This window comes from Phyllobates terribilis, unplaced genomic scaffold (genome assembly GCF_046119375.1).
Source record: "Phyllobates terribilis strain yellow unplaced genomic scaffold, ASM4611937v1 Scaffold_12__6_contigs__length_324123572, whole genome shotgun sequence".
NCBI classification, from domain to species: domain Eukaryota; kingdom Metazoa; phylum Chordata; class Amphibia; order Anura; family Dendrobatidae; genus Phyllobates; species Phyllobates terribilis.
In genome coordinates this window covers 215677908-215702968 of record NW_027362772.1, presented here as the reverse complement: position 1 = coordinate 215702968, position 25061 = coordinate 215677908, and the positions used below count along the sequence as shown (strand labels likewise).

The window sequence follows — 25061 nt, the reverse complement described above, 5'->3', positions numbered from 1 at the left end:
CTTAGGCCTGTAGTAAAAAAATTAAATAGTCCTGGATAACTCTTTAACTGCAATAAATTGTCAATGGAAACCTTCCTTCAAGAGCTTTATGACTACAGTAGGGAGGCATTGTAAGGACAAGACATGGAGAGTGTAGAGGGATTTGGTGGTTACTTACACTCATCACTGAGTATCACACGGTTGCATTGATCTATGTTTTATTTAAACTTTTAAATAAATGAAAGTAAAAATACGAATAAGACAAAGAGCGAGAATACTGGAATGTTTACTTTTACATTTGCTCCAATTTGGTTATGGACTCCGGATTATCATGGTACTACCTTTAAAAGGCTGCAATTCACATCACAATCCCAGGGTGGCCTTTTATTGAAACATACAGCATCTCGTGACGGAGGATTGCACAATGATGTTTCGTTTTTAAAGCTGGTAATCCCGCGGCACATATCTCTGGGCAACGGTAAAGCAGGGAAACCCGTGCAAAAGGAGATACATTCTAAGAATATTACTATACGGATGTGTGACTTTTATCTTTATTACACTGTTTCAATGGCATTTAAATGTTGCAATAAAGTTTTTTTTCCCAGTACTGTAACATTCATGGCCCATCCTTAAAATAGGTTATCAATATCAGATCGGTGTGGGTCCAAAACCAGATGCCCCCACAGATCAGCTGGATAATGTAAGCAGTAAGCAGAGTGCAGCAGAACAGCTCCTTCACCTGTATACTGCAGATCAGCTCCTAATGAAGTGAATAGGATGCAGTACCCTGGAACCACCACTATACTGTGTATGGAGCTGTTCCAATTCTTTACACTTTTTACATCCTACTACCGCTGGAGCTGATAGCAGCTGATCGGTGGGGGGCGCCAAGTGTTGGACCTGCACTGGTTAGATATTTATCAATATCACAGACCTGGAAAATCCCTTAAGTAAATTGCAGTTAGTATGCAGACATGCTACTAAGGTCAATGAATGTCTTCTTTGGTATATAACCCCTGGTTTAGAGCAAGCTGTATTACTCATCTCATTTGACATACACATATATATTTTTTTAAATAGGAGTTCCAAATTGTTATTAGAAATGCTCCTCCGATCCCCCCACTGCCGACTTATACTGTGACATTAGAGCCAGAGAGGCTGACACAAGCGATGGGCGTCTTAAAAGAAGAACTGCTTGTAGCCGGCAGGAAGAATGTGGAGAAATACAGTAAAATGGAGGCCAATCGCAATCTGGTTGAAAAGAATGGTAAGACAGATCTGTTAAATCTAGTGTAGAAGAAAATGAGTGGTGCTGCTCGCATACTTGGAGCCATTTCATGACGATGATGACGGTTATAGGCTTATTCCCTGCCATGTTTTATTGCACTGTTGTTTGCATCTTCTCTATGACATGTCTCATTCTGCTTTCAGAGGGGCTTTAAAGTGAATCTGTAACCAGGTCCTTGCTATGTACTTTGAGGCCAGCGTAATGTAGGGACAGAGACCCTGTTTTCATTGATGTATCATTTACTGGGTTGATTGCTGTAGTTTTGATAGAATCTACCAGTTCTCTGAATGCTGAGCTCTGTATAACCCCGCCTATAACACTGATTGGCTGCTTTCTGTGTACTCTGTGCATAGGCAGAAAGCAGCCAATCAGTGATGGGGGTGGGGTTACATAGAGCAGAAAGACTAAATGGCATGAGACAACTAGTCCTCTAGTGACAATCTCCTGCTGTTAAAGCACTGATTTTATTGAAACTACAGCAAGCAGCCGAGTAAGGGACACATCACTGGAATCAGGGTCTCTATCCTTACATTATACTTAATAATTATTAATGTAGGAGAATTTTCTCCTCCTATTACTGATCCATTATCTCTACAGAAAAAACAAGAAACATTTTCGTTAATATTATTAAATCTCACTAAATAATGCCCAGAGTTATCTTTTTGTAATCAGACATACAATAGACCCAGTGATCCAAGTAGAAAATGACTCTGAGTAGTGAATACCCCTCCACTCTACCAAATACAGACGCAATGGTATGGCATCAAATAGTATAAAACTGCAGAAGCAATACTGATTCCACCATGTAACCAGTAATTCAGTTCATATCCACATTTATTCCCCTAAGGCAGAATTCATCCACATCTGTCTGCCAAATGGAGACAGCGGGTGCGCTATTACATATTTGACATTTATTGTGCAGATCTGTCATTGCCCTGTCTAAATTCTGTCAGATTTTCATTGTTATTGACTGTTGTGTTATCCTACCCTGTAGTAAAAAATATAGAAACCTATGGACCCCATTAAAGTTAATAACATCTGTGAGGCTACTGTTAAAAATGTATCTATCCTGGATCTGTCAGAAACTGAAGTCTTGACATGAACAGAGACTAAAATCTTTAGCTGAGTTTTCAGCAGGAAATATTGATCTCTTTAAGCTCATTAAAGGGAAAAGGTTTTAGGGTGGTGTGTGACAGCTGTATTTCTTTTGGAGGAGAGAAAATTTGAATATATTTTTCACAATGAAACATTGCCTGGTTCATAAAACTCTGCTAGCCGGTGGTCTCCTCAAGGAGAAACAGTACCCCCTAGACCAATGTCAAAAATCTACCAGAACTCCACTCAGCACTGATGAGGGGCAAGAACCCTGAAACAGCTAACAGCAGATGGATGGATGTCTTTGTTTAGCTTTTATCCACTAGTCACGTTACAGGGACTGATAAACTGTAAGACATGGATCTGTAAAGGTTGATACCTCTTTAATTGCATTTACACTGAAAGATTATTGTGAACGAGTGATCTTAAAAAAACTGTAACTTTTCAGTGTAATCAGCCTGCCAATCACCTGATGGACAAGGAAACAACACTCATTCACTGGATGAAGTAATCCTTTGTGCAGCACAAGACATCATTGTTCTCGCCAGCACATCGCCCTGTATGAACAGGACTTGCACTGCCGAGAACAATGGCAGCCTATGTGCATTGTGCGATCTATTACAGATTGCTCATCAAGCATTCTTTACTGCATCCTGCCCATGTAAATAAGCCACTAAACAACCGCCAATCCGTAAATGTGTACAGATTGGCAGTTGTTTAGTGCCATTGGTGGATCCAATTAACTAGACCCTAACAGGTGACAAAAAATTGACAGTTTGTTTCAAATTTGCATGTTTTTTACTGGGATTTGTCACGCACAGTGTGGGAAAGACTAAGTGCAACATGAAGGGATGAGGGGACGGAAGTCCAGACACTAGGGAATGGGGGAGTGGAGACCCCTAGGCAGATCTGCCTACCCTAACATCCCTATATTGGTTCCACACCAATCGCCGAGCAGGAAACCTAAGCCCTGTATATCCCTAGAGCTTGCCCTAGATAGGGAGAGCACTGATCAGTCCCCACTAAACTAAAGACAACAAGGGAGATAAACAAAGGGGGGAAAACTTAGCTTGAGCAGACACCACAGACATAACACCAAACGTCCTCCAAGGGCACTAGAGAGGAAGCTAACCGACTGCAATAGCTCCAAGCCTTCACAAGGGAAAATGAGAATATCATCGACGACTCCCAGAAGCAGACTGAGAGTTTATAAACACCCAGACCAGGGTGTGTCAATCAGAGCAGGAGGGAGGTTGCCGCTGGGTCCAAAAGTCAGAAGGATTAAGAAGGCTAAATTTAAAAAAAACAAGTTAGGGGCACTGATAAGTCACACAGTGTGCCTGCGGGCACCATATACCCCGTACTGTATTGAGGGTTTAAGATAATAATAATGGATTGCCACCTGGGACTAGGAAAAAATGAGAGTATGGGTACACTTAAAAAAAATATTTATTGATAAATATATTAAAGTTTAATTATAAAGTTATGAAATAAAGTATGAATTTAAAAGGATAAGGTGCACTGTGCTGTGGCTGGTTCACTTCATTGATGTATAAAGGGTCAATCTGAGAGGTTATGAGGCTTCTACGGGGTCCAAAACCTATGGGAACCTACCAGTCCAGGCTGTGCACTGTGCTATGGGTAGGTTCCCATAGGTTCTGGACCCCGTAGAAGCCTCATAACCTCTCAGATTGACCCTTTATACATCAACGAAGTGAACCAGCCACAGCACAGTGAACTTTATCCTTTTAAATTCATACTTTATTTCATAACTTTATAATTAAATTTTAATATATTTATCAATAAATACGTTTTTTAAGTGCACCCATACTCTCCTTTTTTCCTGGTCCCAGTGGACCAGTGCGGTGGTAATCCATTATTATTAAGGATTAAGAAGGCATCTGCAACGCCAAACGCAGAGACCTTCCGCAGCCAGATGCAGAGTGACTGTCTATTACATCTGACACACCCGTGACAGGATCATTATCAGACCTACTAGAATTCCTATTTCAGACAGTGGTCTCCACAAAGAGACACAGAAGCCCTCTAGACCATCATACATCCTATAGATGCTCTGATTGACCACCAGATCATTGACCATTTACATGAAGAACTTGCGGTACTAAACAAATTCTGATCAGCTACTTGTTTGCTGATTGCCATTTTTTAATATCCTGTTTACATGCCGATCACATTTGTCGATGTGCACTGAATGATATGTAACAGATCGTTCAGGGCGCATAGGTTCTCATTGTTCCTGTGTAAACAGGACTTGTGCTGCCGAGAACAATGACAACAAATGCACCCTGAACAATCTGTTGATGCGCTGCCGATGATCTTTTGTGCAACATATAAAATTATTTCACCTGATCGAAGGATGTTTTGCTTCTTTGCTGGGTGATCGTCAGTTTTTTCAGACTCCAAAACTATCGTGAAACCAGCATTTGACGATAATCTTGTCCCGCAACGTGACCCCTACTCTGTTTAGCAGAATTTTATGTCACTTTTCTGACGTCAAAAGAACTGCTCCGCAGCCTGATAAATGTGAATTTTCTATGTCCTTTCTATAATTCTTTGTACATGATCATTAAATGTGGAGAAAAACTGTTATCATGGCAATCTACCTATGTTAGATCATGTTTTTATGACCACTCATGTATGAGGTGGCTCAGTGATTCAGTACACAATCATTGCCAACCTCAACTACCGAAGTCCATATATTTTGTAATTCTACGGAATTTCTTGGACCTTAAACCCCTCTATACTACATAATAAATTATTAAAGACTCAAAAGTACTTCAATAACAATTCAATTATAATGCCAACTCACCTATAAATAAATCTATCCGGTGAATCCTAACTGATTTAATTATTCTATGTGCTAGGAATATTTCCTCTCTATGAGGACTAGCCATAATAATCTACTATGCTTTATTTCCCTGGATGTTGTGCAGAAAATAGGTGCCATGCAGAGGAGCTTAATTGCTTTTCTAAGTTCATGTTGATGAGCACAGAAACTTTTCGATTAATATCATTTTATTCACGTTCCTTCTCCATACAGGCTGGAAATGAAGTTTGTTTTTGTACTAGTAATAATATTATTTTTGAAAAATAAGGGTAATTAACTCAGGCGATCAAGGTGATTTAGGGTAAAATTAGTTTAGCATTAGCATGTTTTAAAAAGTACAAAAACGTATCAACTGGGTGTCCTTGATGAATAGTCTTTTAAATCCTTAGATATTTTTTAAAAAAGATGCCAAAACCATATTCACAATATACAATTTTGAAATCTCTGATATTTTCTAGCCCTTTACAATTTTCTCGCAAAAATAATGTGGCACCCCAGGGGTCCGGTTGCCACAGTGGCATTGCCTCCCTCACAGGGGTGATGCCATGCCTAGAAGCAAGGAGGGGTCCCCTAATCAGGTTTACCAGCATTCAACACTTTCCTGGCTCCAGACCAGACAGGGGAGCTCCTCCCCTTCAAACTGGAATCTGGAGGTGGGGTTAGTTAGTTGTCAGTTGATAAGAGTTGGAGACAGAAGAGCGACGAGGAAGGACCTGGGGAAGGGAGCTGTGTACATTCTCGCCCCAGAGGAGAGAAGCGTGAGTGAACCAGACACCGGAGTCCGTGGCTGTGGGGCATTGAAGGCCCAGCAGCAGATACCGGAGGGCAGGAGACTGCATGTCTTCTGGCCCCACCAGATGCCCGGAGGCTCAGCAGCACATAGGGCCCAGCACCGCCACGTGGGAGCGACACTCCAGGAAGGCCCGAGCTGCCTACCATACGGGTGAGGAAAAAGACGTTTTACTCAGGGACGAGGGCCGCAGCATAGCTTCAAGCAGCAGAGCCAAAGAGATTAGCGCAGAGGGAAGGCCCAAAACTTCACCTGGCGAGGTGGATCCCCAACTTGCTTCCAGGCCACCTGGACCTCCGCTACCAGCTAATTCCCGTGCCCCGGTCTGCTTAACAAACCGCAAGTAAAAATAACAGGAAACCGCCATTAAGTTGCGGACTGGCCATTATCTGCGCCATCACCTGCATTACACCGCACCAACAACATCTACCTCCACAATTCTACATATACTGCCCTGGAGCTTAGCTCTGCCTGTGGAGAGATGAACCAACTCTGCTTCGTCACCATCAGCTCCAGTGGATCTGCACTGCAGCGGCGGCCCCATATAGCCGCATACCACAGGTGGCATCACGAACATTATCTCTAAAAACTTTATTCCCCTTTTACCTTTTCCTTTAATTGACCGCCCTGGGTCATGGAACGGGTCACTGGCATCGTGACATCCCCCAGCATCGACCGGCCCGCTACCGAGTACCCCACGGCCCAGGGGGCGCGTCAATAACATTATGGAATGTCCAATGTCTTTACAATAATTGATTGTACAGATTAAACAGCAGGAGCTCATAGTTTCTGCTTTCTGAGGTAACTCATTTCCCTGCCTAAGGTACCAAGGAGCGTGGGTTTCTGCCATTTCTCCAGCCCTCTGAACTAATCATAAATGAAGTCAATAATGTACATGCTTAGCAGCTCCTACCTCACTGACTTGATTTATGATGTGCTCAGGGGACTTGAAACATGGCAGAAACACTCGCTCCTGTGATAAAACAGGCAGGGAAATGTGTAAGATCAGGCAAGAAAATAGCGCTGTGAGTCCCTGCTCTTTTGTCTGTATACTCACTTATAATAATTAAATTATGCTTCTCCCCCTGCCTGGAGATGTGGCAAGTGCTGACCATTAACTGGAGCAACTCTGCATATTAAGACACAGCCATTACACAGTACACTGCAGGGTCACGTTTATATGATTATTTCAGCACAGGAACATTATTTTAACACATCCAATTGTGGAATTCATTATTATTCCAATATCTATTTATTAAAATGTACTTTGTCCCACGAACAACCTCTTTAACTATTTAGAGGTAGAAAAAGCTATTAAATATAAAATACTATGTTCGCCTGGTGCCCTGCTATTAGGCTCAGATGGGATACGTTCATCTCTATTGGGGGAATTCATAATGAGATTCATTTTTTATGTCAGTTTTGCCCATCTGTACATGGAACACTTCTGTCTAGAACAGATTTTCCACTTTTTACTCCATCCCTCTACTGGATTGACCCCATGACTTTTAGGATTCGTTCACACTGGTGTATAAATAATCGGTTCCATTCTCATCCAGGAAAGTGGGACGATTTTTTCTCACTTGTCATCTGTATACTGTCTGTATGCAATCCATTTTTTTACTCAGCAGTTATAAAGACTCGTTCACACTGGGGTATAGCTCAGATGAGTGCAATCCGATAAAATGTCACATTGCACTTGGACCAATGTTATTTAATGTGGCAGTACAGATCTGCATATTTTTTTCAGCTATATTTGGCATGAGAAAAAAATTGCATACTGCGATATCACTCGGAAATTGGTAAAAAGCCCCCAAAAAATATGGATCATCAGTATGGCATCCAATTTTTACGGATACATTACAATTCTGTAGCATTGGAAACTGTAAATGGTCCTGTAAAAAATTAATAGCTGCTGAGCAAAAAACGGATTGTATACGGACAGCACACGGATGACAAGTGAGGAAAAATCGTCCCACTCTCCTGAATGAGAATGGGACTGATTTTTATATGCTAGTGTGAGCGAGGCCTTATTCTTTTACAGGACCACTTACAGTTTCCTATGCTACAGAATTGGAATGTATCCGTAGATGATATATTGATGGTCCGTATGGCATGCAATTTTTTTCTTGCATTGTCTGATTTCGGAGTGAAATTGCAACATGCTGTGATTTTTTTCTTATGCTGGATACAGCTGAGAAAAAATACGCAGATCTGCACTGCCTCACTGAATAACATTGGTCCGAGTACAATCTAATTTTTTAGCAGATTGCATTCCTCTGATTTATATGCCGATGAGTATGAGCCCTTATACACAAGTATGAGTGAACCCTTAATGTAACATTTTCAAAAAATGTCAACTCATTAATCTGTCTTAAATCTAAGTTGCATAGATAACCGTGCCCAGATCACATCCACTTTTTCAAATTGGGAATAGAAGCATAAAATAACAAAAAGTTGCAAATTTTTGTGAAAACAAATGGGATGTTAATAAATGCAAATGAAATAGGGACAAAAATTCTTGATTAGTTTCCCCCCTATGTGTGTGAAGCGTGAGGGTGTTCTGACACTGCAATCATTAATAGCAGCGTGTATGTAGTAACAGTAGCAAAGATCAATATGTGTTTCATGTAAGGATTAGTGTTCATGTGAATGATCAGGCGGTGAGACAGCAGGGGCACAGTGTGAACACAAGGCATAGTAGCATTGATCTCATTGCCAGAACACTTGTAGCACAATGTCATAATAGGGTCAGCTGTGGTGACAGCACCACCTTTGATCTCAGTAGATGAGGCTTTTCCTATCATAGATAGGAGGAATGTTAAATAATATCCTAAGCAGTAAGGTCATGATGAGCTCCATAAAGTCTGTTCATGCTGCTCCTGCAGGCATCTTACCATTCAACTGAGCAAAGCGTACATATTATTTCAGCACCATTTAATAATCTGGTCAAGATTTAGATCATATTCGAGGCTTCAAATAAATGCATTGGAAATCTGCCTGCAACCAATATCCTCATCTGTAGTCAATATTGCATGTACGCTTTGCTAGCTTGAATGAAAGAGTTAAATATTTGATGACCTCTCCACCCCTCAATGGTTGTATTCATGGTTCCATGACATAAACAGTTACAGCTGTCACTTCTAAAATGCTGAGGCAAAAGTAGATACTATATGTAAAAAGACATTCGTAGGGTTTATATGGATCTGTACTGAGAAGAAAGGTGTAAATAATGGATGAGCTAGAAAGACTCCAGTCTCTTCTCTGCAAGTAAATTTCATTTGGGTTCACCCATCTCGGGTGCCTTTGTAGATATGAAAGATTATATCCAGCAATGTTATAATGAGCAAATAAATCACTCAACAGTGATACAGGATGAAAAATTAAAAAAATATACAGTATATTGACAAATAGGAACTTACACACTCATTAATTTTTCAGTTACATTTTGTTTAAACAGATACATTGGAATTCATAAAGAGCAAGGACAGAAGGAGAACATATATAAATAACAATATGTTATATATTATCCACGAGAGAAGCAGATCAGAGAGTAGTAGGAATACAATGAGAGAATTCAGATGTAAGCAGAGTATATATATACAGCACAGACCAAAACTTTGGACACACCTTCTCATTTAAATATTTTTCTGTTTTTTCATGACTGTGAAAATTGTACATTCACACTGAAGGCATCAAAACTATGAATTAACACATATGGAATTATATACTTAACAAAAAAGTGTGAAACAACTGAAAATATGTCTTATATTCTAGGTTCTTCAAAGTAGCCACCTTTTGCTTTGATGACTGCTTTGCACTCTCTTGGCATTCTCTTGATGAGCTTCAAGAGATAGTCACCGGAAATGGTCTTCCAACAATCTTGAAGGAGTTCTCAGAGATGCTTAGCACTTGTTGGCCCTTTTGCCTTCACTCTGCGGTCCAGCTCACCCCAAACCATCTCAATTGGGTTCAGGTCTGGTGACTGTGGAGGCCAGGTCATCTGGCGTAGCACCCCATCACTCTCCTTCTTGGTCAAATAGCCCTTACACAGCCTGGAGGTGTGTTTGGGGTCATTGTCCTGTTGAAAAATAAATGATGGTCCAATTAAACGCAAACCGGATGGAATAGCATGCCGCTGCAAGATGCTGTGGTAGCCATGCTGGTTCAGTATGCCTTCAATTTTGAATAAATCCCCAACAGTGTCACCAGCAAAGCACCCCCACACCATCACACCTCCTACTCCATGCTTCACGGTGGGAACCAGGCATGTAGAGTCCATCCGTTCACCTTTTCTGCGTCGCACAAAGACACGGTGGTTGTAACCAAAGATCTCAAATTTGGACTCATCAGACCAAAGCACAGATTTCCACTGGTCTGATGTCCATTCCTTGTGTTCTTTAGCCCAAACAAGTCTCTTCTGCTTGTTGCCTGTCCTTAGCAGTGGTTTCTTAGCAGCTATTTTACCATGAAGGCCTGCTGCACAAAGTCTCCTCTTAACAGTTGTTGAAGAGATGTGTCAGCTGCTAGAACTCTGTGTGGCATTGACCTGGTCTCTAATCTGAGCTGCTGTTAACCTGCGATTTCTGAGGCTGGTGACTCGGATAAACTTATCCTCAGAAGCAGAGGTAACTCTTGGTCTTCCTTTCCTGGAGTGGTCCTCATGTGAGCTAGTTTCTTTGTAGCGCTTGATGGTTTTTGCAACTGCACTTGGGGACACTTTCAAAGTTTTCCCAATTTTTCGCACTGACTGACCTTCATTTCTTAAAGTAATGATGGCCACTCATTTTTCTTTACTTAGCTGCTTTTTTCTTGCCATAATACAAATTCTAACAGTCTATTCAGTAGGACTATCAGCTGTGTATCCACCAGACTTCTGCACAACACAAATGATGGTCCCAACCCCATTTATAAGGCAAGAAATCCCACTTATTAAACCTGACAGGGCACACCTGTGAAGTGAAAACCATTTCCGGTGACTACCTCTTGAAGCTCATCAAGAGAATGCCAAGAGTGTGCAAAGCAGTCATCAAAGCAAAAGGTGGCTACTTTGAAGAACCTAGAATATAAGACATATTTTCAGTTGTTTCACACTTTTTTGTTAAGTATATAATTAGAGATGAGCGTTGTTCTACTCGAACTGTTCACCAATCTCAAATTCGAGCTGTTTTGGGCGGTGTTCGAGCCGTTCGGAGAACACGAACAATTTGAGAAAAATTCGGCTGTTCGAGGTTATGTTCGATAACTGTTCGTGCACCAAAATCATAACTGGATTTTTTCTCAGTAATGATGAAAATTAATGTTAATACGCAGTTTGAGTGTACAGCGGGGTGGGGGGAGGGGCAGGGGATGGATCTCTGCAGGAACAATGAAGATCTCCATTTTTTTTTCTCTTTCCCGCATTTGCAGTGGGGAGGTGCAATCTGTCAGCCTATCAGCAGCGCACACACGGAGCGAAGTGCTTTTTTTCACACAAGCAAGGGCATGTGTCATTGGCAGTGTATGTCACATGTCCTTGCCCTATAAGACCAAGCCATTTTCCCCGTCGCCACCATTTTCTCACTGCTGCAGCTGCGTGTTAGACGGCACCGCTGTTGCTGTGTGCGCTATACCTTGTTAATTTCAAGCCAATTTTCGCACAAATATACAGATAGCTTGGGAGTAGGGAATAGTTGTGATTGCAGTCCTTTTAAGGACTAGGTTACAGCATTTCCTACGACTTTTATCAGGCAGGTCTGTGCTCTTAAATAGATAGATTGTGGGAGTAAAGACTAATTGTAATTGGAGTCCTTTTCAGGACTAGGTTACATCAGTTCCTATCAGTTTTTGCCAGGCAGGTCTGTGCCAGTGCTGTGCAAGTTTTTTTCACAGCATTTGGCTGAATCTAGCAAAGCTAATCCTTTTTGGCCTATTGCAGAGTGTGTTAGTCAGTGGAGTAGCCTATCTGTGTTGCAAGATATACCACCTGTGTATAGAATACCAATTTTTTTACTGCACCTAGTGAAGTAAAATCTTTTGGGCATAGCATCATTCTATTAGTCCATCTATACTGACCTCCATCAGGTTGCAAACTGAATATAATTTTTTTCTGCATCTAGCTCTGAAAAAATATTTGGCCTTCTAGCAGTGTGTCGGACTTTCTCTATTAGTCCATCTATACTGACCTCCATCAGGTTGCAAATTAAAAATAATTTTTATCTGCATCTACAGTACCTCTGAAAAAATATTTGGGCTTCTAGCTGTGTGTGGGACTTGTTGTATTAGTCCATCTATACTGACCTCCATCAGGTTGCAAACTGAATATATTTTTTTCTGCATCTACCTCTGAAAAAATATTGGGCTTCTAGCTGTGTGTGGGACTTGTTGTATTAGTCCATCTATACTGACCTCCATCAGGTTGCAAACTGAATATATTTTTTTCTGCATCTACCTCTGAAAAAATATTGGGCTTCTAGCTGTGTGTGGGTCTTGTTCTATTAATCCATCTATACAGACCTCCATCAGGTTGCAAACTGAATATAATTTTTTTCTGCATCTAGCTCTGAAAAAATATTTGGCCTTCTAGCAGTGTGTCGGACTTTCTCTATTAGTCCATCTATACTGACCTCCATCAGGTTGCAAATTAAAAATAATTTTTATCTGCATCTACAGTACCTCTGAAAAAATATTTGGGCTTCTAGCTGTGTGTGGGACTTGTTGTATTAGTCCATCTATACTGACCTCCATCAGGTTGCAAACTGAATATATTTTTTTCTGCATCTACCTCTGAAAAAATATTGGGCTTCTAGCTGTGTGTGGGACTTGTTGTATTAGTCCATCTATACTGACCTCCATCAGGTTGCAAACTGAATATATTTTTTTCTGCATCTACCTCTGAAAAAATATTGGGCTTCTAGCTGTGTGTGGGTCTTGTTCTATTAATCCATCTATACAGACCTCCATCAGGTTGCAAACTGAATATAATTTTTTTCTGCATCTAGCTCTGAAAAAATATTTGGCCTTCTAGCAGTGTGTGGGACTTTCTCTGTTAGTCCATCTATACTGACCTCCATCAGGTTGCAAACTGAATATAATTTTTTTCTGCATCTAGCTCTGAAAAAATATTTGGCCTTCTAGCAGTGTGTGGGACTTTCTCTGTTAGTCCATCTATACTGACCTCCATCAGGTTGCAAACTGAATATAATTTTTTTCTGCATCTAGCTCTGAAAAAATATTTGGCCTTCTAGCAGTGTGTCGGACTTTCTCTATTAGTCCATCTATACTGACCTCCATCAGGTTGCAAATTAAAAATAATTTTTATCTGCATCTACAGTACCTCTGAAAAAATATTTGGGCTTCTAGCTGTGTGTGGGACTTGTTGTATTAGTCCATCTATACTGACCTCCATCAGGTTGCAAACTGAATATATTTTTTTCTGCATCTACCTCTGAAAAAATATTGGGCTTCTAGCTGTGTGTGGGACTTGTTGTATTAGTCCATCTATACTGACCTCCATCAGGTTGCAAACTGAATATATTTTATTCTGCATCTACCTCTGAAAAAATATTGGGCTTCTAGCTGTGTGTGGGACTTGTTGTATTAGTCCATCTATACTGACCTCCATCAGGTTGCAAACTGAATATATTTTTTTCTGCATCTACCTCTGAAAAAATATTGGCCTTCTAGCTGTGTGTGGGACTTGTTATATTAGTCCATCTATACTGACCTCCATCAGGTTGCAAACTGAATATATTTTTTTCTGCATCTACCTCTGAAAAAATATTGGGCTTCTAGCTGTGTGTGGGTCTTGTTCTATTAATCCATCTATACAGACCTCCATCAGGTTGCAAACTGAATATAATTTTTTTCTGCATCTAGCTCTGAAAAAATATTTGGCCTTCTAGCAGTGTGTGGGACTTTCTCTGTTAGTCCATCTATACTGACCTCCATCAGGTTGCAAACTGAATATAATTTTTTTCTGCATCTAGCTCTGAAAAAATATTTGGCCTTCTAGCAGTGTGTGGGACTTTCTCTGTTAGTCCATCTATACTGACCTCCATCAGGTTGCAAACTGAATATAATTTTTTTCTGCATCTAGCTCTGAAAAAATATTTGGCCTTCTAGCAGTGTGTCGGACTTTCTCTATTAGTCCATCTATACTGACCTCCATCAGTTTGCAAATTAAAAATTATTTTTATCTGCATCTACAGTACCTCTGAAAAAATATTTGGGCTTCTAGCTGTGTGTGGGACTTGTTGTATTAGTCCATCTATACAGACCTCCATCAGGTTGCAAATTAAAAATAATTTTTATCTGCATCTACAGTACCTCTGAAAAAATATTTGGGCTTCTAGCTGTGTGTGGGACTTGTTGTATTATTCCATCTATACAGACCTCCATCAGGTTGCAAATTAAAAATAATTTTTATCTGCATCTACAGTACCTCTGAAAAAATATTTGGGCTTCTAGCTGTGTGTGGGACTTGTTGTATTAGTCCATCTATACTGACCTCCATCAGGTTGCAAACTGAATATATTTTTTTCTGCATCTACCTCTGAAAAAATATTGGGCTTCTAGCTGTGTGTGGGACTTGTTGTATTCGTCCATCTATACTGACCTCTATCAGGTTGCAAACTGAATATAATTTTTTTCTGCATCTAGCTCTGAAAAAATATTTGGCCTTCTAGCAGTGTGTGGGACTTTCTCTGTTAGTCCATCTATACTGACCTCCATCAGGTTGCAAACTGAATATAATTTTTTTCTGCATCTAGCTCTGAAAAAATATTTGGCCTTCTAGCAGTGTGTCGGACTTTCTCTATTAGTCCATCTATACTGACCTCCATCAGGTTGCAAATTAAAAATAATTTTTATCTGCATCTACAGTACCTCTGAAAAAATATTTGGGCTTCTAGCTGTGTGTGGGACTTGTTGTATTAGTCCATCTATACTGACCTCCATCAGGTTGCAAACTGAATATATTTTTTTCTGCATCTACCTCTGAAAAAATATTGGGCTTCTAGCTGTGTGTGGGACTTGTTGTATTAGTCCATCTATACTGACCTCCATCAGGTTGCAAACTGAATATATTTTATTCTGCATCTACCTCTGAAAAAATATTGGGCTTCTAGCTGTGTGTGGGACTTGTTGTATTAGTCCATCTATACTGACCTCCATCAGGTTGCAAACTGAATATATTTTTTTCTGCATCTACCTCTGAAAAAATATTGGCCTTCTAGCTGTGTGTGGGACTTGTTATATTAGTCCATCTATACTGACCTCCATCAGGTTGCAAACTGAATATATTTTTTTCTGCATCTACCTCTGAAAAAATATTGGGCTTCTAGCTGTGTGTGGGTCTTGTTCTATTAATCCATCTATACAGACCTCCATCAGGTTGCAAACTGAATATAATTTTTTTCTGCATCTAGCTCTGAAAAAATATTTGGCCTTCTAGCAGTGTGTGGGACTTTCTCTGTTAGTCCATCTATACTGACCTCCATCAGGTTGCAAACTGAATATAATTTTTTTCTGCATCTAGCTCTGAAAAAATATTTGGCCTTCTAGCAGTGTGTGGGACTTTCTCTGTTAGTCCATCTATACTGACCTCCATCAGGTTGCAAACTGAATATAATTTTTTTCTGCATCTAGCTCTGAAAAAATATTTGGCCTTCTAGCAGTGTGTCGGACTTTCTCTATTAGTCCATCTATACTGACCTCCATCAGTTTGCAAATTAAAAATTATTTTTATCTGCATCTACAGTACCTCTGAAAAAATATTTGGGCTTCTAGCTGTGTGTGGGACTTGTTGTATTAGTCCATCTATACAGACCTCCATCAGGTTGCAAATTAAAAATAATTTTTATCTGCATCTACAGTACCTCTGAAAAAATATTTGGGCTTCTAGCTGTGTGTGGGACTTGTTGTATTATTCCATCTATACAGACCTCCATCAGGTTGCAAATTAAAAATAATTTTTATCTGCATCTACAGTACCTCTGAAAAAATATTTGGGCTTCTAGCTGTGTGTGGGACTTGTTGTATTAGTCCATCTATACTGACCTCCATCAGGTTGCAAACTGAATATATTTTTTTCTGCATCTACCTCTGAAAAAATATTGGGCTTCTAGCTGTGTGTGGGACTTGTTGTATTCGTCCATCTATACTGACCTCTATCAGGTTGCAAACTGAATATAATTTTTTTCTGCATCTAGCTCTGAAAAAATATTTGGCCTTCTAGCAGTGTGTGGGACTTTCTCTGTTAGTCCATCTATACTGACCTCCATCAGGTTGCAAACTGAATATAATTTTTTTCTGCATCTAGCTCTGAAAAAATATTTGGCCTTCTAGCAGTGTGTCGGACTTTCTCTATTAGTCCATCTATACTGACCTCCATCAGGTTGCAAATTAAAAATAATTTTTATCTGCATCTACAGTACCTCTGAAAAATTATTTGGGCTTCTAGCTGTGTGTGGGACTTGTTGTATTAGTCCATCTATACAGACCTCCATCAGGTTGCAAATTAAAAATAATTTTTATCTGCATCTACAGTACCTCTGAAAAAATATTTGGGCTTCTAGCTGTGTGTGGGACTTGTTGTATTAGTCCATCTATACTGACCTCCATCAGGTTGCAAACTGAATATATTTTTTTCTGCATCTACCTCTGAAAAAATATTGGGCTTCTAGCTGTGTGTGGGACTTGTTGTATTCGTCCATCTATACTGACCTCCATCAGGTTGCAAACTGAATATATTTTTTTCTGCATCTACCTCTGAAAAAATATTGGGCTTCTAGCTGTGTGTGGGACTTGTTGTATTAGTCCATCTATACTGACCTCCATCAGGTTGCAAACTGAATATATTTTTTTCTGCATCTACCTCTGAAAAAATATTGGGCTTCTAGCTGTGTGTGGGACTTGTTGTATTAGTCCATCTATACTGACCTCCATCAGGTTGCAAACTGAATATATTTTTTTCTGCATCTACCTCTGAAAAAATATTGGGCTTCTAGCTGTGTGTGGGACTTGTTGTATTAGTCCATCTATACTGACCTCCATCAAGTTGCAAACTGAATATATTTTTTTCTGCATCTACCTCTGAAAAAATATTGGGCTTCTAGCTGTGTGTGGGTCTTGTTCTATTAATCCATCTATACAGACCTCCATCAGGTTGCAAACTGAATATAATTTTTTTCTGCATCTAGCTCTGAAAAAATATTTGGCCTTCTAGCAGTGTGTGGGACTTTCTCTGTTAGCCCATCTATACTGACCTCCATCAGGTTGCAAACTGAATATAATTTTTTTCTGCATCTAGCTCTGAAAAAATATTTGGCCTTCTAGCAGTGTGTGGGACTTTCTCTGTTAGTCCATCTATACTGACCTCCATCAGGTTGCAAACTGAATATAATTTTTTTCTGCATCTAGCTCTGAAAAAATATTTGGCCTTCTAGCAGTGTGTCGGACTTTCTCTATTAGTCCATCTATACTGACCTCCATCAGGTTGCAAATTAAAAATAATTTTTATCTGCATCTACAGTACCTCTGAAAAAATATTTGGGCTTCTAGCTGTGTGTGGGACTTGTTGTATTAGTCCATCTATACAGACCTCCATCAGGTTGCAAATTAAAAACAATTTTTATCTGCATCTACAGTACCTCTAAAAAAATATTTGGGCTTCTAGCTGTGTGTGGGACTTGTTGTATTAGTCCATCTATTCTGACCTCCATCGGGTTGCAAACTGAATATATTTTTTTCTGCATCTACCTCTGAAAAAATATTGGGCTTCTAGCTGTGTGTGGGTCTTGTTCTATTAATCCATCTATACAGACCTCCATCAGGTTGCAAACTGAATATAATTTTTTTCTGCATCTACCTCTGAAAAAATATTGGGCTTCTAGCTGTGTGTGGGACTTGTATTAGTCCATCTATACTGACCTCCATCAGGTTGCAAATTGAATATAATTTTTTTCTGCATCTAACCCAGCCAATACTTTTGGGCTAATACCACAGTTTGGCCACTCAGCTCTGCTCGGTTACCATCCATTGTTTTTTTGTGCAAACAACTCCAGAGTTGTGAATTAGTTAACCACCAAAATGAGTGGAAAAAGGCCTGCTGCTGGTGGAAAGGGGAATAGGCGTGTTGGGAAGGGGAAAAAAGGTTGTGTCCGTGGGGTAGGTGTTAAAGCAACAGTAACATCTGCAGAAGAAAGACCATCTTCCAGCCAAACTAAAATGTCTACTTCTTTTAGCGGACAATGTGATAAGATCCCTTTCTTACGGCCACGCCAATCGCTACAAATTCCAGATGAGGCACAAAAACAGCAGGTGCTTCAACGGATATCAAGTGCTCCTTTAAGTGGGCTCTCCTCCACATCAACTTCAACATCACAAATACTCCAGTCCTCAAAGGTGTCACCCCAATCGCACTTGCTTCCTCACAGCTCCCAAATCTCCAGCTGCCCGTCTGAGTATGAGGTAGAACAGATGGTTGAGTCTGCAGAGCTGTTTACTCATACTATAGCCTGGGAATCAGAGGTCGACTCCAGCGCTTCTGTGAATCCAGACGAGGAAATGATCTGCACTGATGCCCAGAATCTTTATGAGTCGGATCCAGGACCAGACGCAGAAGGTTCTGACCATAATGTAGACCCTCATTCCCAAACTGTAACTCCTGTTGGTGGAGACAATGAGGAAGACGATGATAAGACTCAAATACCTGATTGGAGCGACAACTTTAGTTTTTTGTCAGGGCAGGAACAGGTTGGCTCTGAGGACGACGGGTGTGATAACGCACAGGGTGATGATGATGAGGTTGGAGATCCCACTTACTGTCAACCCACAGTCAGCCAAGAGATGAGGTCAGCAGAGGAGGTGGAGGAAGATGCTAGTGATGACGAGGTCAGGTTGCACCTTCCTGGACAGAGACGTAGTACTGGAAGCACGTCAACAACTGCATCCTCAAACACAACTCTGCCTCTCACCACAAGTCGTGGTGGCTCTTCAGGTCGCATGGGTGCTAAGCCTTGCATAGCCTGGGCATTTTTTCAGATCGATAAAGATGACCCAACTCGTGTTATCTGTAACATTTGTCAGCAAAAGCTAAGTAGAGGCCAAAAAATACATAGTTTGAGTACTTCATGCATGAACCGGCACATGGACATGAAGCATAAGTTGCAGTGGGAAGCTCAGTGTGCTACAATGCGGCCTAGCCGGCCGGGCCAACCACCGTCTGCCATATCTTGTGCATCCGTGGCCTCTTCATCCTCTGTGACTGGGGGGACAGCAGTCACACCTGTTTTGGGGCGCAGACGTGCCACCTCTTTACCCGCAACAGCCAGCGTGATTGGCAGGTCATCATTTTCTTTGGAGGTGGGAACACCAGCTGGTGTTGAGCGCTGTCCGACATCGATAGCACCACCTTTGGATCAAGGCAACCTAACATGTCCGCCTGCATCTTCCTCACAGACCGGCAGTTTGCCGGGGACACCCTTATCAACCCCGTCTAAGCACAATAGCCAGCCCTCGGTCCCTCAGATGTGGACAAGTAAAAGACCATTTCCTCCTAGCCATGAGAAAGCTATGAGGTTGAATTTCACCATCTGCAAGCTCTTGGCTACAGAAATGCTGCCTTTCCGCCTGGTGGACACAGAGGATTTTCGAGACCTTATGTCCGTCGCAGTGCCCCAGTACCAGATGCCCAGTCGGCACTACTTCTCAAAGAAAGGTGTGCCTGCGCTCCACCAGCATGTCGCACACAACATCACCGCTTCTTTGAGAAACTCTGTGTGTGACAGGGTGCATTTCACCACAGACACTTGGACGAGTAGGCATGGACAGGGGCGTTACATGTCGCTGACTGGGCACTGGGTAACTATGGTGACAGCAGGACAAGGGGCTGCTGTCCAAGTCTTGCCGTCCCCACGAGTTGTGCGTCAATCCTCTTTATGTCAAAGTTCCTCCACTGCTTCTGCCTCCTCAACCTCCTCTCGGTCTTCCACCTGCACCCAAAGCCTGTCTGGTCATGCCACAAGCTTTCTAACTGCGCAGAAGGGATCCTGCACACCTCCTTACTATGCTGGCAGTAGGGCTCAACGTCATCAGGCGGTTTTTACATTGAAATGTCTGGGAAATGTGAGTCACACAGCTGAGGAGTTGTGGTCAGCTCTGGAGAACCAATTTCATGAATGGTTGTCTCCACTGGACCTGAAACCAGGGAAGGCCGTGTGCGACAATGCTGCAAACCTGGGTGCGGCCCTTCGCCGGGGCAATGTCACACACGTGCCTTGTATGGCTCACGTGTTGAACCTGGTTGTCCAGCAATTTTTAGCCCACTATCCCAGACTAGATGGCCTTCTGCAGAGGGCACGGTCGCTGTGTGCTCACTTCCGCCGTTCGCATCCCGCAGCTCAGCGACTTACATCTCTACAGAAGTCGTTGGGCCTGCCACTTCACCGGCTAAAATGCGATGTGCCTACCCGGTGGAATTCAACTCTGCACATGTTGCAGCGACTGTGGCAGCACCGACAAGCCCTGGTGCAATACGTTCTGACGTATAGCCTGGGCCAACGAGATTCAGAGGTGGGGCAAATCACGCTGGAGGAGTGGTCTCAGATCAGGGACCTATGCACCCTTCTGCACAGTTTTGAAATGGCGACGAAGATGTTTAGTGCTGACGATGCCATTATCAGCATGACTATTCCGGTGATTTACATGCTGGAGCACATGTTAAACAGAATTCGGAGTCAGGTGGTGGCACAAGAGGAGGTGGAGGAAGTAGAGGAGGAGGAGTTGTATGCGGAAGGGCTAACATCTGCAAGGTCCAGACGGTCGGCAGCACCAAGGCGGCAGGCATGTGAGGGTGGGGGAGATGGTTTTACCAGGGCGCATGGTAGCAGCCAAACTAGTGAGGAAGGTGCAGGAGCCCAGGAAGAAGTGGAGGACGAACTGATGGAAGACTCATCAGATGAGGGAGACCTTGATCACATTTCTGTTGTGCGAGGTTGGGGGGAGAGGACAGAGGAAGGAAGCATGATTGTTACCTCGCCACCAACACAACAGGGACTTGGTGCTCCTGGATGTGCAACACACATGAGTGCCTTCTTGCTGCACTACCTGCAACATGACCCTCGAATTGTGAGAATTAGAAATAATCCTGACTACTGGGTTGCCACACTGTTAGATCCCCGGTACAAAAGTAAATTTGCAGAAATTATTCCTGCCATAGAAAGGGATGCACGCATGCAGGAGTATCAGCAGAGACTGTTGCAGAATCTTACATGTGCTTTTCCACAAAATACCAGTGGTGCACGTAGTGAATCTCACAGTTCCAACTTGCCAACCGTGGGACCGTCAAGTGTTCAGCACTCAAACCGTAACAGAACCACAGTATCTGCTGGTAACATCAATTTTGCGGAATCATTTCACCACTTTATTAGCCCATCCTTTGCAAGGCCACAGGAGACAAAAAGTCTGACACATAGTCAACGCCTAGAGACGATGGTACAGGAGTATCTCCAAGTAAACATTGAAGCCACGACTGTGTCACTGGACCCTTGCTCTTTTTGGGCTTCCAATCTGGATAAATGGCCGGAGCTAGCCACTTACGCCTTGGAGATCTTGTCATGCCCCGAGCCAGCGTTCTGTCTGAACATGTGTTCAGCGCTGCTGGTGGTGTGCTGACAGATAAGCGCACGCGGCTCTCCACTGATAATGTAGACAGACTCACCTTCATAAAGATGAACAAATCATGGATCCGAAACGACTTTTCTACCCCTGTGTCATCCTGGGGAGAGTAAAAGCTTGATGATTGGTTAAAATCACCCTACCAACCGTTTTAAGCTTTCAAATTACTAATCATGTTTATCTGTATCTTGGCTGGAAAATAATTTGGGCTTTGTAGCAGTGTGCAGCACTGATCCTATTAGGCCATCTATACTAAAGCTTCACCAGATTTAAAATTAAAAATAATTTTTAGCTGCATCTAGCCCGGAAAATAATTTTGGGGCTCCGAGATGCGCAAGACACATAAGTGCCTTCTTGCTGCACTACCTGCAGCATGACCCTCATATTGTCAGAATTCGAAGTAATCATGACTACTGGGTTGCCACACTCTTAGATCCCCCAAACTTTTCGATCAACCTTTTCATTTTAATAAAGACCAAAAAAATGGTCATTTTTGAAATTATAAGCATTAGCAGGTTGTTAGAAACTGAAATCAAACAGTATTCAACTCAAAACTTTATTCTAGGTGATGTTACATTTTCACATAGGACCCCTTGTTCGAAAGGAGCTTCTGAACTCTCTCGTCCATTGAATTTGTCAGGTTTTGGATGGTTTCTGCTTCAATTGTTTTGCATGAGGACAGAATACCCTCCCAGAGCTGTTGCTTAGATGTGAACTGCCTCCCGCCATCATAGACACTCCTTTTAATGATGCTCCAAAGGTTCTGAATGGGGTAGAGGTCAGGGGAGCATGGGGGTCACACCATAAGTTTGTCCCCTTTTATGCCCATATCAGCCAGAGATGCAGATGTTTTATGTGCAGCATGAGATGGTGCATTATCATGCAGAAAAATGATCTTGCTGTGAAATACACGGTTCTTCTTCTTGAACCATGGCAGGAAGTGCTGTTTGAGAAAATCCACATACATTATGGAGTTCATCTTTAGCGCCTTCAGGGATCCTAAAGGGGCCGACAATCTCTCTCCCCATGATTCCAGCCCAAAACATTACTCCACCTCCTCCTTGTTGGCGCTGTAGCCGTGTTTGCGTGGGGTGTCCATCAACCAGCCATCCTCCACTCCATCCATCTGGACCATCGAGCGCTGCACGGCACTCATCCGTGAACAAAACAGTTTTGAAATCAGTCTTCATGTAATGTTTGGCCCACTGGAGCCGTTTCTGCTTGTGTGAAGTGGATAGAGGAGGTCGACAGGATGGCATATGCACAGCTGCAAACCTCTGAAGGACCCTGCATCTTGTTGTTCGGGGGACGTTGGAGGCACAAGCAGCTTCAAAAACTTGTCTGCTGCTATGACAAGGCTTTATTGCCGCTGCTCTTTCAACCTGACGTAATTGCCTGTAGGAAAGAGTCCTCAATTTGCCCTTATCAGCACGCACACGTGTGTACTGTGAATCAGCTACATACTTCTTGATTGCCAAGACACTTCATCCTGATCATCGCACAATGTTGATTGTAGTCATGCCTTGACCTAAACACTCTACAATTTGTTGCTTCTCAGCAGCCGACACATCCTTTTTCTTTCCCATTTTGGCAGAAAATGTAGGCTGCTTAATAATGTGAGAGAGCCTTCTTAAGTAGTCTTGCCTTTCATTGGACACACCTGCCAAACTAATTAGCACAGGTGTCTGCAATTGCTTACAGTGATATAAAGAGCCCTGACACACATCACCATCAATGAGTTTAACTGACAAACAAACAAATTCTTCCCTTATCACTCCTAAACACTTTTTGCATAATAATTTGGAACGCAGTGTACATGTGCTTTTCCACAAAACACCAGCGGTTCACGTAGTGAATCTTACAGTTCTAACTTGCCAACCGTGGTCTGTATGGAGTTGTTCAATAAAGGGCCCAAAATTAAGATAACATAGATGGGAGAGGTCTCTATGAATAGGAATTCCTAAGTATTTGATACCCTGTGAGGGCCAGGCAAAGGGAAAGTTGGACTGGATGGAATCCTATATGGATTTGGGGAGGGAGACATCGAGGGCCTCAGACTTCACTGCATTGATTTTAAAATTTGACCATGTAACAAAGTGATCTATTTCAGCCATAACAGCATGGATGGATATATGTGATTGAGTGATATATACTGGGACATCATCAGCAAATAGAGAGCACTTGTACTCGGTGCCTCCCACCTCAATCCACCTAATATTGGGGTTATGGCGAATTGATGAGAGCAGGTGCTCCGTCACTAGGATGTATAAGAGAGGGGACAGAGGACATCCCTGCCTTGTCCCATTGGTGATTGTGAAAGGTGATGAAAATGTTCTGACGCACCCCCTGGGCCTTGGGACACCCGGAGCCGGACACTTTTTGGTGGATGCTGGTGGTTGTAGTCTTCGTGGCGGCAACCCGGTTCCATGGCTCAGGGCGGTCAAACCAGTGGTGGAACTATTTATGTGGTTTTGATGTTTAAATGTACGACTACGCCACCCGTGGATTGCGGTCAGAGTGAACCGCCGCTACAGGGCAGACCGCTGAGGCTGGTGTTGTGGGTGCAGCAGAGCGTAGCATAACTCCCCACGGGAGGAGTATAGCCTCAGGGCAGTGTATGCGGAGGATGGGGGTGATGGTGCAGGGCAGCAGCAGTAACGACACGGAGTCAGTGATGCAGTTCAGGGCCTTTACTCACAGTTCTTATTATCCAGACCACGTCTGCAGGTAACGGCTGCCCACGTCGTACTGTGCTCACCAGTTGAGGGGCTCAGACAACTCCCAGATAACTTTGGAGCACTTCACAGGACCCCCTTTGTGTGTCCTTTGTATGGCCTTTCTTACCAACACTTCTGTCCGGCTGCCTCGGGCCTCCTCTTGGTAAACTTGGCGCCAGTTTCCCTGACCCTATGTGGTGCCTTCCTAGCGGGTGTAGCGAGGGGCTGCGCCACATAAAATGTCAGAGCCTCCGGTTTCTAGCTGAGGGTCGTTTCCTGCCTCCACTAGTTCGGGGACCGGTCTCCCCCTTTGGCCTGACCCCTCCACGCAGGTGGATTCGGGCGTGCGGTGGCGACTCGCCCGTCCGCACCCCTGGGATCCCTTCATTCCTCGTTCCTGGAGCCTTCTCCGCTCCTCTTCCTTCCTTCTCCCTCTTCCAGGCCTGGGCCTCTGTTACTAGGCCCGCCTCCGGAGCACAGCTCATGCAGAGCCCCTGCTCCCTGCCACTTCTGCTCAGACTTCTCTGCACTGAACTAAGATGGTGCCCACCTTTTATACTCCCTTCTCAATGCACCCAGGAACTGCTTCCTCCCTGCTCCTGCACTACAGGGTTCCCCTTCCTCAGTGTTCCCTCCCCCCACTCCAGCCAGGGACAGGGACTGTCGTGCCCATCTCAGAGGCATATT

The 25061-nt window shown here is 42.6% G+C and overlaps 1 protein-coding gene across 2 annotated transcripts in view; it reads left to right on the top strand.

The window, feature by feature from the left end:
• The window catches only part of TRIM29 (tripartite motif containing 29), a 99420-nt gene that overhangs the window by 37828 nt on the left and 36531 nt on the right, over positions 1 to 25061 (top strand). For both annotated transcript variants that reach the window (XM_073656643.1, XM_073656642.1), the window contains exon 4: positions 1060 to 1246. In XM_073656643.1, coding sequence (XP_073512744.1) covers positions 1060 to 1246 — 187 coding nt within the window. The remainder of the gene's footprint in view (positions 1 to 1059; positions 1247 to 25061) is intronic.